The 18,762-nt window shown below is 41.5% G+C and overlaps 1 protein-coding gene across 2 annotated transcripts; it reads left to right on the top strand.

Annotated features, from left to right (window-relative positions):
• Window positions 1–11,737: 11,737 nt before the first annotated feature.
• Window positions 11,738–18,098, top strand: LOC139647775 (snake venom 5'-nucleotidase-like). 2 transcript variants are annotated; one of them, XM_071523751.1, is made up of 9 exons: window positions 11,789–12,265; window positions 12,399–12,621; window positions 13,119–13,307; window positions 13,997–14,194; window positions 14,818–14,972; window positions 15,337–15,445; window positions 15,625–15,774; window positions 15,958–16,158; window positions 17,343–18,098. In XM_071523751.1, the coding sequence occupies exons 1-9, from the start codon at window positions 11,921–11,923 to the stop codon at window positions 17,498–17,500; spliced, it is 1,728 nt and encodes a 575-aa protein (XP_071379852.1). In that variant the 5' UTR covers window positions 11,789–11,920; the 3' UTR covers window positions 17,501–18,098. The 2 variants fall into 2 exon arrangements, with proteins under 2 accessions (XP_071379853.1, XP_071379852.1); XM_071523752.1 differs by lacking the exon at window positions 15,625–15,774 and having other exon boundaries at window positions 11,738–12,265.
• Window positions 18,099–18,762: the final 664 nt, after the last annotated feature.

Below are 18,762 nucleotides of genomic sequence, written 5' to 3'. Positions count from 1 at the left end.
TTCCCAGAACAGCAGGCGATCAAAGTTTCCAACAGAAAATTACTGTAATATAATGTGGGGGTTTTTCTGAAGTGAATGTGTGAGACACTTATGATATTAGTAGGCTTTATGTGAAGAGTTTTGATGTTCTTGATTGGGCTGGATAGCTAGTGGCTATTTACAGTAACAAAGTCACACCTTCATAAATTATATTCATCATAAAACTTTATGATGGAAGCTACTGACATATGGTGTGTTTCTTACTGTATTGACTGCAATGCATATTTCTCAGTTTAGTGCTTGCTTACTGCCCAGTTACTGATGATCTGAGCACGTCCATCCTATTACATCACCTGTCCAGTACATCAGTCAATTATACAGGTAAGACAGGGAGGAAAAATTGTCCTTTACTTTACTATGTAATTATTTATGTGTATTTGGCAATTCTAAGATTTTCTTTTTGAGTTTTAGTAAATACTTTCTAGCATTGATGGGGGGAAAAGTAGGGAAAAAACATAGAAAACCTATTTTGGAACTCTTAGATTGACTCCTAGCTGAAATACAAGGATTTGGAGTTAACCTGTTTTTCTAAGCAGGATTGATTTGTTTATTTGTCTGCGCCACACTGTTATTGGGGTTATTATTGCTGATCTCTAACTCTGTGAAATTTCTGTTTTGAGGCATTTCGGAAAACATGGTGTAATAGCATGCTTTTTAGATTGTGTTCAATCATCAAACCAACAAAAACAAACAATCTAATTTTGTGAGAAGTGGAACTTTTTGAAGCCTAAAAAAAGTTGTGCTCTGTTTCAGAAAGGATCCTGTAACATGCATTGATAGCTTGTGCGTAGACATTGCTTCGGTGCAGATACTGGGTTATTCTTCATGCTTGTTTGACCATCAGATATTTGCTCTTTATGAGAAAACCATTCAGTAATACAGTGACTGCTGATACTGAGATAAGTTGAGAGAGAGAGAGGGGAGGAGGGGATTGACGCAATGCAATTGCAATAACATTAAATACATTATATCAGATCCCCTCTGATCTGCACATAGGGTAGGACTGTGGTCTCCAACGATTGAGAGCCATGTGCATGCAGGTTTTCATTCCAACCAAATACTGCAACAGCTGATTTCACGGATTAGTTCTGGTTGAGGGTATGCTGATCAGTTAAATCAACTGATGTATTGTTAGGTTGGAATGAAAAACTGCATAGACGTGTGATCTGGGATTGGGAGCACTCTGTTACTGACAAACTTCAGAAGACGCCATTAAAAGACTGGCAAGAGCACTTGTGTCAAAACAGTTGAGCGTCATTTGGAGTTTGATGTAGCATGAAGGTATCTCGCTGTAGAGCGAGGTGCAAATTAATGATGCATTCATCTTAACTTCGTGGAGTTTCAGAAGATAAACTATGGCAGGAAAAAGGGAACCGACCATCAAAGTCAGTCAAAGGCGTCTGCTGCCGCGGGAGTGTTTCCACTTAGGGGGGATGTAGTTGTCGTCCCCCCAGAATAACAGTATCAAAGGGTTTTTGATTGATGGCATGTGCTCGCATTTGACTAATGTCTATGCCACTGGATACAGTGAATGGCGATATGGGATTTTTAGCTGCTTTACTTTCATAACCTTCAGTTTTTATTACTAACACTCCAAACACAGGTACACACACACAGGCTCAGAAACAAACACACACACACACACACATATCCACACTCCACATTTACAAGGTTAAAAAAGCCTTTTAGATCACAATGAGTTAGAAAGTGATGTGGAACTGGTGCTACTTTTCTGAAGCGAGTGAACATTAGAGGGCCTGGTGATATTTCTTCTATGGCCTGGAGCAATATAATAATCTATAAAGCACATAAAAATACTTTTTAACACCTTTGAAAATTACAGTAGCAATGTGCTTTTTCTGCAATCCCAGATAATTGCTTCCACAGCAAATGTTAATGAATTCTATCAGGGTGGGAGACGGTTGCAGAAAGCCATCAATGACTTTGTTGTAAAACTTTATTTATTATATTTATTATACTGTAATATATGCAATATGCGAGTCGATCTGTGGATAAATCGCTGCCTATATTCATTGTTTTTCCATGAATTCAACAAACATAATGGTAGTAGGCAAGTAATGTTGTGTTCTTACAGTAAAAGGGAAAGATCTTAAAGGAATAGTTCACCCAAAAATTAAAATTCGGTCATTATCTACTCATTCTCATGCCAGTACAAACTCGAGTGAGTGTTTTTTCTTCATACAACTTACCTGGAGTTCTCCAGGCTCGCTGCTGGAGGAGCTTCTTCCAGTGAATGGGAAGTGAATGGGGAGTTGGATGTTCTGCTTCAAAAAGGGCAATAAATGTCCATAAAATTACTTCATAAAGCGTGTAGTATAATCAAAGTCTTGTGATGTCTGACGATCGCACTATGAGTTGAAAAAAAACGTAATTTGATCCATTATTTTATGAAAATCCGAGTCGATCGCCATTGCATGTACTTCCGGGTTTGTACTGGCATGAGAATGAGTAGATAATGACCGAATTTAAATTTTTGGGTGAACTATTCCTTTAACTTGCTTTCTAGTGTAACCAGTGATCTCACATTTAGATTCCCCTGCAGGGAATAAGAGACAACAGTCATTCCTCTGTAACCAAGTACAATAGAAAGTATAGTAGCCTAAGGCAGGACTGAGTGAAACAAGCTCTTCTGTGAGTTCATGATTGTATCCCTTAACTGACCATAAATGTCTGGCACGACTAATGCACAGACATTGGACACAACACAACCACCATTACCACCGTATGCAAAAAGCACATGTTCTTTCCCGTTCTCTTGCTCTCTCTGTCACCCACACACACACACACGAACAAACAGACACACACGACAGTGTCTACTGGCCAAGGTGAGGTGGGCGAGAAGATATCATTCATATCCTCCTCTAAATCCACTCCTCTCATTAGGCATTGTGACCAGACCTCGGGATCTGCAGGGAAGCTTGCATATGTAACTAAAAGCCCCCCGCTGACAGACGTAGCAAAGGTACGGCCATATGAGGAGAGGAAAACACTCAATCGTACTCACGCAAAGCAGTTATTTCATATTTTACGTGATGCTGAATCCACGTCCATTTACAATCTGTCATTGCAAATCAGTCACAGGTTTACCAGAGTCCTAATGTGTTGCTTTGTTTTGCTGTTGAGCTGTATAGTTTTCTCTGTGAAAAAGCCTTGGTGTGGGTGACCCAGTTCAGTTTCAGCAACGCAGGGCGACTTCTGTGACTCTGTCTCTGTTATCTCCCCTCATCTCTAAACACATTGCAGCAGAGCACAGTAGCTAGCTACATCCAATCTCACTCGGGTCCTGAAAGTGCTATTTTTAGTCAGGTAATAAGGTATCCAGCCGGCCTCAAAGGTCACTACATTATACCACATGCAAGCACAGATCTACATGGATTTCTTTATTACACAAGGAATATTATATGAACACAAAAGGGTCCCCGAAAATCTCTTAGGTAGTATAGAAATTTATTTTTGGTCTTGAGAACACTTTGTGGGAAAGACAACCCCGAATGAGTTCTTAAAATGTTCTAAAAGAAACCCGATCACAGTTAGAAATATTATGTGTGTGATAATCTGTTGATTTTTTCCTCCATTTATATATTTTAATTCATCCACTTGTATCGATTCAAAATTAGTGCTGTTTATGATGGTGATTTGCTACTGTAATCATTGAATGCCTGGCAAGAAAATGACAAGCATGCTATTTGGACAGTAAGTCCGCCCTCATCATTGTTCCAACATGTTTCAGAAAACTATGACATGACATATGACATAGCTTTGATGACAGCATTTAAGAAGCGTACAATACCAGCTGCGATGGGTCTCTGCACAATGGAAATGACGGAAATGTAAAGCTTCAGTATACACAAGCACCTTAGATGGGTTTCTTTTCTTTTTTTGTCTTTTTTATGTGCATTGAGGCATTTAGGCAGAATCATGCACACAAAATCTCTGGAAAAAAAGCGTTTCACATCAAAGAGGGATCTGCATTAAACGTACAACTGACAGCGGCAGCTCACAAAGGTGCAGAGTATTAGGGTGTAATGAAGAGTAGACGGGCTGTGTTTCTACAAACACTACAGAGAGAACACACTCTTTCTACTTACTCGGACTAAGGCTCATCAGGGGCACTTTTAATAAATATTTGGGGTGACCTTTTTGTTATTGTGGTCGGCACTTGCTATCCTTGATAACTGACAGCTGTAGCGACTGATACCAAATAGGGCAAGCCCAAAATCAGGGCAGATCCCTTGTTGTGTGGATGGAATGCGAGATGCACTCCTCCCTCCTCTCCACCCACCCAACACCATCGCTGTAGGGAATGGCTTCTTCCGATCCAAGTGTTTATGACATGAGACATGGGAGAGATGACCAGGCTGAGCAGCTAGGTCAGCCATGTTTGGAATCTGCATCCTCAAAAGCATCGCATTGCTACAGCTGTGGAGCTATAAGCTGTCGCACATGTGCTTCGCTCTGCACTGGAGCAGTGAGGGAAAAGTGTGAGGGAGAATTGCATTACAGTGTGAGGTAGAATTGCATTACAGTGTGAGGTAGAATTGCATTACCAGACACACTGAACACTGAACTGTATCCCATACATAATCTGTTTCACCTTTGTCATGGGAATAGCTGACATGCATTTTAAGGCTGCTTGTGGAAATATGGTTTGTCAATTTTCTTAAACATATACATAGCTCAAAGTTGGATGTGTAGACTATATACACACATATAAATTATGATTTCCCTCAGCATTATCATCTATAATCTGAAGGCAGCTTCATAGTACAATGAGAGAATCAAATATAGGACACATGCTGAGTTGAGGAACCTGTCCCACTGCAATATGTCCCAGCCTGGTCTGATGGCATATGGTGCCTTCTGCTCCGCCAATCAGCTCTCCAAGGCCTCCTGCTAAAAATGTGTCAGGAGAGAGAGGGGCTTCTATTTACAACTGGTGTTTTCTGGGTTCTAACTTTCCAAATCGAATGATCGTACGAAGGAGGTGGTGGCCCCATGTATGGGAATTGTGACACTTTTTGGAGAGTTTCTTAAGAGACCCTAGCTCTGCATATTGTGATAGAGCTTCAACTGAGGTGGGTCACACCTAGAATGCTTAACCTTCAACTTCCAGTACTTAGAAAACCCTTATAGAGGGACGTTCTGGTTTGGCTCATCATGTTGAAATCCCCTTGCCTAGTGTCCAGCCCCATGAGTCTTTAGCACTTTTTGAATTTGCATGGTGATTCATATAGGGGTCTGGATGCAAGCCTATCAACCGGCAGTTATTTCAGACAGATACTGTCCAACATACCTGATTGGATGGTCGATGTAGGCAATTTTGTCAGTCCTTAAAAAAGTTAATGGCATCGATGCATTAAAACAGTAACAATCAGCATGTTTAAAAGCTTGGAAGTGAACGCCGCCATGATTATTGTTGCTCTAAGGCTATTCTAGATTACATCAATCTGCTTTGCTACTGTGATTGGTCAAAGATTTTGATAACTGACAACTAACACCAACCAATCGGTTGGGGCGAGAAATTACGTCAGTGAATCAGTCGTGGATAGGCTTGCGTCCAGATCCTTATGAATCCCCATGCAAATTCAAAAAGAGCGAAAGACTGCGATTCATGGGGGCTGGACACCAGGCAAGAAATCCCCACTTTAGCCAAGCATTTCAGTCCAGCACACAGTTCAGCTCTGCATTATCTTGGAGGAAGAGGATCACTGGAGGGAGCATATACTATTTTCACTCTATGGGGCAGTAATTTATTCCCTGGAAGAGAACATGTGACAGACAGGAAATGAGCTATATGGCAGTGACCACTGATGGCTGACAGGCGGGTGTTGTTCACTGAGGTCAGAGCCATTTTGGTTTGAGTGGAAGTGGCAGAGTCCATTTAGGAAGTGAATGGTTGGATAGGAAACTCACTGCAGCCAGTTAAGTGTCTTCTCAGCACTTTTAAGTGTTGGAACTGGTCCACACTTTGCCGAGGTGAAAACAAGCACAGAATGGATTTATTAATCCGTGGCAACGATGCTGCAGTGATACCATTGTGTCAGTCATTGAGATTTTGTTGCATAATGCATATCACGCCCTCAGTGGTCCTCCAATTACCACTAATCACAGCGTGTAACTACATTATCATGCCTGACCTCATTTTAACAATTAAAGAAAGATTTCCCGTTGGTATGGATTCCACACATTGTCGCTGACACGTTACTATGAGAAATGAGATGAATAGTATCCTGTCCTTATGTATCAGGATTTGCTAATGCAGAAATAGCATGGCCATTATCAGTGGTCTTGAAAAATCTCAGAAAACCAGCCACAGAGAGCTGATTTCACGTTGTTTGTAAGTATCTGTGTGAGATGACGCTTTATTTACTCCCTCCTGGAGGTAAAAGCTGTCTGGTTTTGAAGCCTCTGAAAAGAGAGGCCCAGTGTGTGTGTGTGTATGTGTGTGTGTGTGTGTGTGTGTGTGTGCTTGCATTTGTGTGTAATGCATGTGTGTGTGCCGCATGTTTGTGGAGAGAATGATAGTGAGAGGAGGCGATTGGCCTAATCCTCAGTGGACAGACAAGTGCTAATAGCACACATCAGTGCTGGTGTGGGTGATGGCCAGTGGAGTGTGAAAAGGAGGGGTTAGTGGGCAGGGAAGGCACAGGGTTGATGTTCGGCTCTGTGCAGCTCTCTGTATGTCAGCAGCAAGCTTCATTGAAATTCCACAGATTTCCACACCCTGTCTGCAATATCTGAAAATCGAGGCTGTGGATAATCCTGTCTGGAGAAACAACATTTTACAGTTACGCAATCTCACTGATAGAAATACACGGTTCCTGTTTGGGGGGTTGTCGGCTGCGGCATTTCAGGAACGATGTGCAAAAGAGCGCTCAGACAGATGATGCATTCTCATCTCACCAGCCACCGAGTCCCACTTCCATCGTGGATAGTGGAAATCGACCCACTTTATTGCTTTAGCTACAGAACTACATTTGAGTGCTAGTTGGTAAAAGTTTACTCAACCTAAAAGATGATGATGTTACCGCTGCGAGGATCTATACAACAAAGTGCCATTAGACCCCAGTGGAGCACTAAACCGTAGAAAGCAATGCTTCACTGGACAGAGGTTTAGAAAGCCAATATGTCCATATGCATGAGGGATGTTTATGGTTCAACGTCTCAGTGTCTCTCTGTCTCTGTCTCTCTCTCTCTTTATTTCCATGTACCTGCAGTCATGCTCCTTGTTTCTGTCTCTTTGACTTTCATTCTTTCTCATGGTTCCATGAAGTAGTCTAACCTCACTGTCTATTTTCTGTGAATTTCTGCTTGTTTCTGTTATTACCATTACTCTATCCAAAAAATTGATTGTTGAGACTAATAGCCTCTCGAATTTGACTGTGTTGATCCTGTTGGGGCTTTTAGCTTGAATGTGACTGCTGTTACTGTAACTGCTTACAGTGTAGCATCGATCTCCCAACCAGAACATACTTTTTAAAAAGCATTCTGACATTTTAACTGGGGGCCTTCATTGGCCTCCATGATGAAAACGAAAAGAAAAAGGAGAAAAGCAAAACTTGACAGCTTGAGCGCACATTACAAATAATAATAATAACTTTATTTGTATAGCACCTTTTAACAAGACTGTTTACAAAGTGCTTCACAGAATAAAAAGGCATAAAAACAAAGAAATAAAAGCAGTAAAACAATAAAAACAATAGTAAAAAGAACAACAAAGGATACAATTTAAATACACAGAAGTAAAAAAAAAAAAAACACTAAATACATGTAAACCAATTTACCACCAACTACTTAAAAGCAATGGTAAAAAGATGTGTTTTAAATACTTCCACCACTGACTGTGCATCTTCACCCACAAATAATACAGACTTATTTGTTAAAGGAAAGCTTTTTTTTCAGTCTTAAGAGTTCAACCCTTATCCTATTTGTCATTTCTAAAGGTCTGGTTAAGACGCGTAGCCGAGCTTTGCAGTGGAATAACGAACTAATAGGCGATGCAAAGCTCTAAATCAAATGTCAAGAAAAATCCAAGTGGCAGAAGCCAAGGCTAGCACGTCTGTTGCCAGTATGAAAACAAACACAAAGCCATCTGTCTAACTATGTCAGCTCCTGTGTCGAACTGCACCAGAATCCAACTTTGACTAGTTTTGTGGCTTGGTATGCAAAACCCCCTGCCAGCCGTTTGCACATCAAGGCTACCCACTTCACTTTTAATGAGCTATACTGGCTTCATGGTGACACAGGTCATACTTAGAGCTGTCTAGATTCCCAGCAGCGTTCACATGAAAAACTGTGAAAACATGCGTGTGTGTGTGTGTGTGTGGAGACGTATTGTGTGTGTTGACATGACTTGTGGCCTCAGTTGATTGAAATATCCTGAATCAGTGATGGCTAACGGGTGATTTAACATGATACAAACTGATTCACAACTGAAAAAGGAGGAGCATCTGTACGCATTACATCTAATAATCATGAGCACGGACTGAAAAAGTGTAAGCTCTTCATGTAAGCTCTTGAGGTCGGCTCTTTCATCTACGCCGACCTGCACTTTGGCTGTAAACAGAGCTACACCTTCCACCCATTCCTCTACATTTTCAACATCGACCCGCATTTCACCTGCTGCTCTCCATTTGCGACCTCTCAGTGAACTCTGGAGGATGTTTGGATGAGAGTGGCTCATTTGGCGAGCCATGGAGGCTGAGGAGACCGCTTCATGAATAAAGAATGCAAACCTTTATGCTGTGATGCACGTCACATTCAATCACACACCAGTGTTTCTGTTAATGAGTTATTTCAACTGTCGTCACTCACTGGGTGCTATCATCTTTTCAGCTTCGAAATGCTGTCTTGTTATGTCAGGTTTTATTGATAATTTAATCTCATACTGTTATTGATTACTGAGCTCAATAACCACTTAATGAGTCTCTCTCTTTCTCTCTCTCTCTCTCTCTCCCCCCCTCTCCCTCCCTCTCTCTCCCTCCAACTAAATGTCTTTCTAAACAGGTAACATGGGAGATTGCTGGGACTAAGTGACATGACAGGCAAAACACCACTTCAAGTTGTGATTTGAAGTACATGAGCCAGAATAATCTGTATCTGTGAGGCAATTTAACAGAAGATGAATGAGAATGGTGTAGATTTTAAGGGAAAATGTGAGAGAAAACACATTTTTTCCTCCCCACGATTCCCTTAGTTACCTCTGGCAAGGAAGTTATGTTTTAGTTAGTTTGTTTATCTCTCAGCAGGATATCTCCAAAACTATGGGTTTCCGTTGAATTTGGTGGGCAGATAGGCTTTGGGCCAAGGAACAATTGATTAGATTTTGATGGTGGTGTGGATCTGGGATTTCCGCCATAACACGATTATCATGTTTAGCCATAACTATAAAACTAACGTAGATTGATTCCATATCCTAAGGGTATGTTTGTGTGGGTAATGTTTTAACACCCCCTATGTATTATGTTTGAACTGTGCATTTATACAGCCAATTCAATGTGGGGTTGAAAAGATTGTGGGGCGGGGGAAGATTGTATTATGGACAGACTGGGGGTAGGGGGGGAGGAGATTATCCTGGTTGTGGCCCGTGCTTGTTTCCTGATCCTAATTAGGCTGATTGGGCGCACCTGCGGGGGATGGAGGAGCAGAAGAGGAAGAGGAGAGGTGGCCGGGCAAGAGGGAGGAAGCAGCACCGAGAGCTGGGAGCGAAACGACGGCCTTAGATCCTCCGCACGCTAGTCCACCGACAAGCGGATTGGTCGTTTCCTTCACAAGGCTTGTGGTGAAGTGATTTTGTGGTAAATCCAAGTTCTCATCCCTGCTGTCCTGTATCTCCCCATAGCTGGAGCCGGAGAATCGCCACTTCGCCAAGACACAGCCTACTACGAGTCCGAGCCCCTGGGCTGGCGGGGGGGCTTTGGGGAGACAACGCACGCGACAGAGGGACGGAAACTTTATACTTCCAGTCCTCTTCCCGCTGGAGTACGAGGAAGAAGGCGTCGACCGTCTGCGCAACGGCTCTTGGGTCGGTTAGCGGTGCTGGAGGCATCGGAGAGACTCTAATAAGGAACTATTTTAATATTCTTATTCCAGTTTGGGTCAGTACGGCGCCGACCTAATTGGATTTTTTTTTTTTTTTTTTTTTTATCTTTCTCTTCTTTCTGTTGTCTGGTCTATAGCTGTGGGCCCCTGTTTACTTACCTGTTAATAGCTGGTGGCCTGCGCTGGCCAGTGGGCCCCAATATGGTAGCCCCATCCAAGATAATTTATCGAAGCCTGAAAGTGGTGTGATGTGCTTTAGGCCTATCTCTTAAACAAATGGTATTAAATGATTTCGCTTGATTTTATGCATGTAGTGTGAAGGAGAATATAGGTTTTTGAGGTTTGCTGAATTGCGGTGTACACTGGCGTGGAGTGAATTAAAGTAGACTTACTAAGTGTTATCTTTGACATAGGTTGTCATAGTTGGACAGGCTACTGAGGCGTATGGGCTAACACTAAGGTTACGGGGAAGAGCAGGGCAACCCCCTTATGTCTGTTTAATTTTCTAATGAAATGTTAATAAATAAATTGTACTAAGCTTACCCTGTCTCTGTGTGTGTCTTGGGGATTGAAATGGGTGGTGTCAATTGCAGTGGGCCAGTTGCCCTAGAAATCAGAAAAGTGGTGACATTTGCAGGGCCAAGAAATCAATGTAATTCAGATGTAAGTGTTAGAACTAATGTCTTTGGGCGCAATAGCAAGCTGTAAATTGTTCAGCGTTGGCGGAGGATTGCGCTCTAAGTGCCTTCTAATAAATTTTTGAGTTATAATAGCAGCGCTGATCCACTGTAACATCTGCTTCAAAAGCCAAAAATGAGTTGACCTTCAGCCCTGCAGTATAGCACTCCAACTCTGAGAGGCTGTACAAATGCAGAATCTGGTTTTAAGTGTGATAACACTGTGATGGGGCGTTAGTATTTCAGTACTGCCAGAAGATCTCAACACCAAAGACTCTCACATCGATAAGTGTCTTCCAGGGCCCGTCTCACCTGTTTTTTCCTCAAATGGTTGATTTCTTTGTTATCAGCAGAAGGGTTTTATAAAAAAAACTCTTGTTTACTATCACCTTGTTTCCATTCGCCTGATGAGTTCACAGCAGAGGTGCTGATGAGTGAGTAGAGGACAAGAATCTAGGCTATTTCAACATTAACTCCTCTTTTATTCATATGGCTTATATCTAAAAAAAAAAAATAAAAAATTAAATGTAGAGTTTGTTTAAACCTTATGAGGAAATGTCGATTTTGATGCTACAACTCCCTGTGTTCCAGAGAGTTTACTTTCATGAACTTTTCCAAGTCTATCCACTAAGGGGTGCTGGTGGATGAGGGACATTTTATTCAACAGAACAGACAGATCAAAGTAGGCACTTTCCTCAGTAACAGATTGTAGTGTGGTGATTACCGCCTCTGCTTGCATTCTTGATCATAGAGACAGTTTGATTGAGGATATTATTTGGAGGGGGAATGGCTGTAACCAAAATAAATTATATTTATAAATCTGCCAATACCGAGAGAGAATACAAGTATAGGGCCATGTACGTGTAATATATTGTATATTGTGCAATGTATATTTGACCTATAGTAGACGCATGGTATATTTTAAGCATTGCTGTGATATCCCTAATGTAGACTATAGAATTACTTAAGTTCTTTTTTTTTCGTAAGGGAGTGGTCTAGCGGTAAGTCCACTTCATGAGAATCACCCGATCTTTCCTTGAGACCCATCTTGAGGAAAGCCGACGCCTAGTGTGAACCCACTCAGTTTGTGTTTTGGACACTGTTGTTGCTCTCACTCGTGCGCTTTTACGCAGAGCGAAACAATGAGCGTACGGAAGCGTCTGTGCGCTGCCCTGACCTCGTTCTGCCTCTTACTCCTTGTGAATCATCTGGATAAAGTGTCTACTTTCGAGGTAACACTGCTTCACACCAACGACAACCACGCACGGATCGAGGAGACCAGTGTCGACTCGGGGAAATGCCCCAAAAGTGGCCCGTGCTTTGCCGGGGTGGCCAGGAGGTTCACCAAATTAACCGAGATCCGTAAAAAGGAGCGGAACGTGTTGCTACTGGATGCTGGAGACCAGTTTCAGGGAACGGTCTGGTTCAATTACTACAAAGGCGCCGAAGCTGCGTATTTCATGAACAAACTTGGTTATGATGCCATGGTAAATATGCGTGTTTATAGCAAATATTTTAAATGTGGAACCACATGGGCGAGCGATTCATTCATGGTTAAGTTGCCGTGCAGAGAGAGAGAGAGAGAGAGAGAGAGAGAGATGTTTTTCTTGTGATTCATAGGCTTTTGGAAACCACGAGTTTGACAATGGAGTGGAAGGTCTCATCCAACCCTTCCTGCAGAAAGTAAACTGCAGCATGCTGAGTGCCAACATCAAAGCTGACAAGACTCTGGCCCCAAAAATCAGTGGCTTGTATCAGCCATACACAGTCCTTAATGTGGGCTCTGAGAAGGTGGCAGTGATTGGATACACTACCTCAGAGACACCAGTCTTATCCTTACCAGGTAAAATATACCACCCATTATCTGTTGTTAATCCAATAAGTTTGAGTGATGAAGCCCTTGATGATGGTGCTGTCACATTGTTGCATGCAGCATTTCAATCGAATGGTGATTTAAAGTTTGTAGTCTAGCGCTTGGGTGCAGGGGAATTGGATGGTGCTCTACTATCCTTCTGTAGATAGAGATCAATCCCATAATGAAACTTGATATACAGTCATCATCAAAAGCCAGTTCCACTGTGGTTAGAGATAGCATATTGCTTCCCAGGCCTGGTCTTTAATGTGCATGTGTTTTCTAGACAGGAAAGGTGCCTCAGAGATTTAATTTGTCAATGAATATACTTTTCTATTTTACATCTGCATGTCTTCTAAAACTCAAAGTCAATCAATGAATCAGTCATGGACCTGCATTCAGGTTCCTCTGCTGTTTCAAGTTTGTTCTCAGAGAGATGGAGTACGACCATGATGATGTAAAGTTCCCCTCTGTCCCGTGTGTTGTAGGCCCACACCTGACGTTTGAGGATGAGGTCAAGGCCCTCCAACTGCAGGTGGATAAGCTGGAAACCCTGGGCTACAATAAGATCATTGCCCTGGGGCACTCTGGCTTCGATGTGGATCAAGACATTGCCAAGCGAGTGAGAGGGATTGATGTGGTCATCGGAGGACACACCAACACGTTCCTCTACACCGGTATCTCTCTTCTCTTCTCTTCTCTTCTCTTCTCTTGTCTTCTCAGCTCCTGTTATAGCTCATGTTATAACTCTTGATTGTTTTTTTTTGTTTTCTTTGTTTCTTTTTGTTGATTTGAAGATGAGATGCTTTTCAAAGCCACTTGTTTTTTTTTTTTTTAAACTCACCTAGAAAGATCTACTCCTTATTCCTACTTGAGTATTTAATCACTGTTTTTTGTTAGTTGCCTTCTATGTTTTATCTCTGTGAAAGTAAACTAAGCTAAACAATACCATCAGGCTGCTGATCACTAACATTTTACCTTGACATTATGGTACATTTTATTTTACGAGACGCAGCAGCTTAACTGACTGTGAGTGGTGTCAATGATTGATCCAATCTCAGCCTCTTTAAATCTCAGTTACCTCTTTAGTGCTATCAGCCAGATCTGTACAAAACTAGTGAAGAATCTGACCTTGTTACTCTACTAAAGACTTCATTGTTCAGCAAATGTTTACGCTCAGATCTTTGCTTTTGTCTAAATAATTAATTTATAGACAACACTGGTGATCATCGTGATCGTGCATCGACGACAGGCAATGAGCAAATCACAAATGAAAAACAAACAACAAAAAGAATGGCATAAAGTGACATTATGAAAACAGTTAAAGACAACAACAAAGAGACGAAAGCTCTTTTTTTCACTGCAGGAAGCCCCCCATCCACTGAAGTTCCAGCAGGCCCGTACCCCTTCATGGTGCGGTCTAATGATGGGAGGAACGTTCCAGTGGTCCAGGCCTTCGCCTTTGGGAAATATCTTGGATATCTGAAGGTTACCTTTGACAAGGCTGGGAACGTGATAAGTGCTGTTGGAAACCCAATCCTCATGGACAGCAGCATACCTCAAGGTACACTGTTATAACAGCCTGGACTGCAGCAATTACACACGTCCCACCTCTGACACAGCTGCTGCTTTACTAGTCAGAAAAGTCAGAAAGCATTCCTTGAGCTAAACAAGGCGCTATCAAATTGAATGACTTGAGATACTATTAAACGACTCAAATTACCATGTCTGTTTGCGATGACCAAGTAAATAAATAACTTAATCTATACAGCTTCATTTCTAGACTAAATGACTTTAACAAGTCGTAATCTGCTTCATTTGGAAATCATTATTTCAACATCTAAGAAAATAATGTACAGCTTGAAATGCTTTTTAGTGACAACTTTGTGAGTGATGTTGACACAATTAAAAACAATAGTTAATTCATCTCATTAAATCACAAAACAATTTGGATAAAGACTTACTAACACGTAATACCAAATGCAGCTGGATTGCTTGTGATTAAGGTATGAAACAATAAAATGCATTTACTGTTTGCTAAAATGATGAGAATGCAGACAGCACACCACAAACCACAATGCAATCTATTTTCTTTTAACGAGGCTTCATTCAAAATACAGTAGGCTAAGACTGTTGAAGGTTTTCATAATTTTTTCATAATCCTTACTTTTGTTCTAACCCTCCCAGACCCAGATGTCCTTGCTGATGTAGAGAAATGGAAGGTAAACTTGGCTCAATACTCCACACAGTACGTCGGACAGACCCTAGTCTACCTCAATGGGACGTTTGAGGAATGCCGATTTCGGGAGTGCAACCTAGGGAACCTGGTCTGTGACGCTATGGTAAGCATCTGATCATTCATTCATTCATTCATTCATCTGGATTCTGACAGTCTCAATTGCTCCCGCCCATGTATTCCTAGTAACAGAGAATACCCAGCCTCAGACTGGTTAGCACTTTAGGCCTATGGTCTACCTTAGATCCTGTCTGTGCATGTTTAGTGAAAACATGCCTTAACAACTCTGCTGTCTTCTTTAAAAATGATATGGGGGGAGGGGGTAAGCTGCTAAGTTGCAGACAGTAATTTCTTTGACCTTAAGTCTACAGTGGCAACTGACTAATGTGAACAAAAAGAGATCAACTCTTTCCAAGACGCAGAGTTTTTAGTGCCATAGGCCTATAACAATGTTTCTGTTACATTTTCAGATTCATCACAATATAAAGTATCCAGATGAAGTGGAGTGGAATCATGTGGGCGTATGCATGCTGAATAGTGGGACCATAAGGACAGCTATAGACGAGCGATACAAAAACGGTGTGTGTTAACTTTGTTAACTTTCGATGATACAGAAGCTCATATAGCTTGTACTGTACTAAAGTGCTTCATTAGAAAATTCCACTTTTATAAACAAAGCAGAGGTTCTAATGTAATTGCACTAGCTCCAATAGAAACTCTGCACTCACTTGCAGTTGTATATGTACCTCTTCTCTCAGGTACCATAACCATGGAGGAGATCCTCTCAGTCTTGCCCTTCGGAGGAACGTTTGATTTGATCCAGCTGAAGGGATCAACGTTGAAACAGGCATTCGAACACTCCGTTCGCAGATATGGGAGCAACTCAGGAGAATTTCTTCAAGTCTCAGGTCTCTGTGTGATCCTTGAGCTCCTGATCTACCACCCAGGGTTTTGTAGAATAATATTGATTTTTACCTTCCCCGGCCTGTTTGAGTGTTTCTTCTCGCTGCTGATGCCCACAGGGGAAAGTGATATACACATACGCAACTGAACATAACGTTATACCTTTGTTTTCTCCTCACCGTCCCCAGGCATTCATGTTGAGTTTGACCTCAGAAGGCCGGTGGGTGAGCGTGTGGTGGCCATGGACCTGCTCTGCACTGACTGCCGCGTGCCCCATTACAAACCGTTGGACCTGGAGAGGAAGTACAATGTGTTGGTGCCTGCCTACATTGCAGACGGAGGTGACAGCTTTACCATGATCAAGAGGGAGAAGCTGAGGCATAACACAGGTGAGGCAGCAGAGGCAGAGATGACATTAACTTTTACCTGAGATGAAATGTTCCTCGTTTGCCAGTAAGGTAAACAAAGGTAAACTGAATGTACTTTTCCAGTTCCAGCCGCTAGTAACTTCATTGTTCCTTCTCCTAGAGGTTCATTGTGGTTTCACACTGCATAATTCAGCTAATAAACAAGTAATCTATTAACTCACTGAGCAAAGAGAAGGCATCCAATGAGCAATGTTTCTGATGAAAATAACACTCAGGGAGCCAGGAGAGAAGCAGATTCTAGTTCTCTAATGTCTCAAACTGTGATTAAACTAAGCAAGGATGCAATCTTACTAAGAACGACACCCTCTTAAATCTATCCAAGAACATCTCAGAGATAAAATAAACTCCTAATACCATTGTGTTTTATTACAGATGATATATCGGCTATTCATTATGTGTGGGGGGGACATTTTGGAGGAGACATGAGTGTCAGATGAGAAATTGGCTCTTGAGATTGTCACTGCTGACTGTCCTGCAAGAACATAGTTTAGTGTAGAACATCTGGCCAAAAAAAAAAAAAGTCTGACAATGTTGCATTAGAACAGCTGGGTCCCTCCCATCATATCCTATTGCTGGCTTTACATTATTTTACTGTGGTGGGCTGATTCTCTAACCCAGATCTCTGCCTTCATCTTAAGACTCACCCCCGCTTTCACATTCAAATGTCTGTCATTGTGTTTCACTAGACTGCAATTCAGTTTGACGGAAGAGAACGATGAGTTACTGTCCTGTAAGCGAGATGTTGCAGGTTCCAAAATATCCATCAATAACCACATGTCCTAACAAAGTGTCCTTTCACAAGACACTGAGCCCCTTCCTGCTTACTTCACTGAGTCAATCTAGATAAATAAAATGTTAGGCAATTTTGTTTTTCTACTGGCTCTTCCAGAGAGAGATGAAGTGAGTGTAACAGAGTTGGTCAGTTGGACTCATTCCTGTGGTTTGCTTTGTCTAAATCAAGAGCATGCATTTAATTTGGCTCAGTACGGCTTCTGTCTGTCACACCGACAAACAGAGCTTATGATTGAGAACAGCCACTGCTATACATGAGCAAGCTTGAGATGGGAGTCTTTTGGTGAGTAAGATTTATAAAGCAAGCGAGTTAAAATAACCAAGTAACCAAGCTGTTTCCCCGCCTCTTGCAGGTGATATGGATATTACCGTTTTGTCCAAATACATCTCAGACAGGAAACGGGTTTACCCAGCAGTGGAAGGTCGAATCAAGTTCAGAAACTCAGCTGTATCTGTGGCCAGCAGCCTTGCCTTGTTACTGCTGGGCCTGGGCCTGCCCACAACCCTCTGATTGGTGCAGTGCACTCTGGGAAACTGTGATGAAACAAGCCCACAAAGGGCAAGTATGGCTGCTAGACAACTACTCTGGGAAGTGTTTAAAGGCCTTTTCATCTTGTTGTCGTCAAGGGTGACTCAAACACAACAAGATGGTAAGTTAAAGCAGATGGGATATCCAAGCAGGAACATATTTGATTCCACACATCAGGCATTGATCAAAATAATTGATCAAAGTGATTGAGGACAAGTCAACAAATATTGGCAACTTAAAAACACATGTAAATCTTTTTTTTTTTTTTTTAGAATTACATTTCCATGAATGTATATGAATGAATGTATATATGTTTTTTGTTTTTTTTTGTAATGTTGATTGTGCCGATGTCTGGCCACATATTGAAATGAATATAAAAGTCCATGCTAGGACTAAAAAGGGAATGTTTATTGTGCCGAATTTTTTTTATTTTATTTACATTTTTAATGAATTAGATGTAATGAAAATTAAATATGTAATCCTTTTTTTCTTACTCTTTCTTTTGTTCTGTATGCAAAATATATGTAAAATTAAAAAGAAAAAAATGTGTCTATAGACAGAAATATAAAGTGAATTGAATATGGAACAGTGACATTATGGAATATTATTCACAGTTGTTTTTTCTACATGATATCCAGTTCTACAGTGTTGTGTGCTCTCTCTCAGACTTTGTATTTGTCGTCTGGTCACATTTTGTTTAGCATATAAACAAAAACTAATTCATGGGCACATATTGTGGATACAGGACACATCTCCTACACCAAGAAGAAGACATTGAATCTAGAGGAAGCCACAAAGTATCATTTGATGAATGTTTGACATGCAAGACAGTGTGTGTGGTTAATACTTCACTGTGTAGTGAGGAGGAGTTTACTCTCAATCAGTAGCTATGAATGGAAACCAGCTGAGGCTCCAAGCTCTCCGTCAAAGACAAAGAATTTATACATCTGCCTTTGGTTATTTCTTGATTACTGGTATAACAATTATCAGGAAGATCCCACGCTTAAACGTCACTATCAGGATGTAGCTTCGGGCTTACCGCCACACCAACCTGTGCGCGTCAGATCTCGGAAGCTAAGCAGGTTCGGGCCTGGTTATTACTTGGATGGGAGGATGTAGCTTCGGCTGTCATACTCTGTCAAAGGGAAAGAAAGTGCAGGACACTGTGACTGTGCTGACAATAACATGCTGGACTGGATTTTTTGTATAAATTCATATTTTATTACCTTACTAAATTTGAGTAT

Source organism: Centroberyx affinis, unplaced genomic scaffold (genome assembly GCF_046629955.1).
Source record: "Centroberyx affinis isolate AG114_WGS23_722 - 3 ecotype Tasmania unplaced genomic scaffold, CSIRO-AGI_Caff_v1 ptg001111l_1, whole genome shotgun sequence".
Lineage (NCBI taxonomy): Eukaryota > Metazoa > Chordata > Actinopteri > Beryciformes > Berycidae > Centroberyx > Centroberyx affinis.
The sequence above is the reverse complement of the archived record's forward strand: the minus strand, read 5'-3'. Positions and strand labels throughout refer to the sequence as shown.

Excerpts from the sequence above, each read along its gene's own strand:
- LOC139647775 (XM_071523751.1), top strand. The coding sequence starts at position 11,921 with ATGAGCGTACGGAAGCGTCTGTGCGCTGCCCTGACCTCGTTCTGCCTC. Across the intron at positions 14,195-14,817 it reads GGACAGCAGCATACCTCAAG|ACCCAGATGTCCTTGCTGAT; the intron begins GTACACTGTTAT and ends TAACCCTCCCAG. Across the intron at positions 15,775-15,957 it reads AGAATTTCTTCAAGTCTCAG|GCATTCATGTTGAGTTTGAC; the intron begins GTCTCTGTGTGA and ends CACCGTCCCCAG.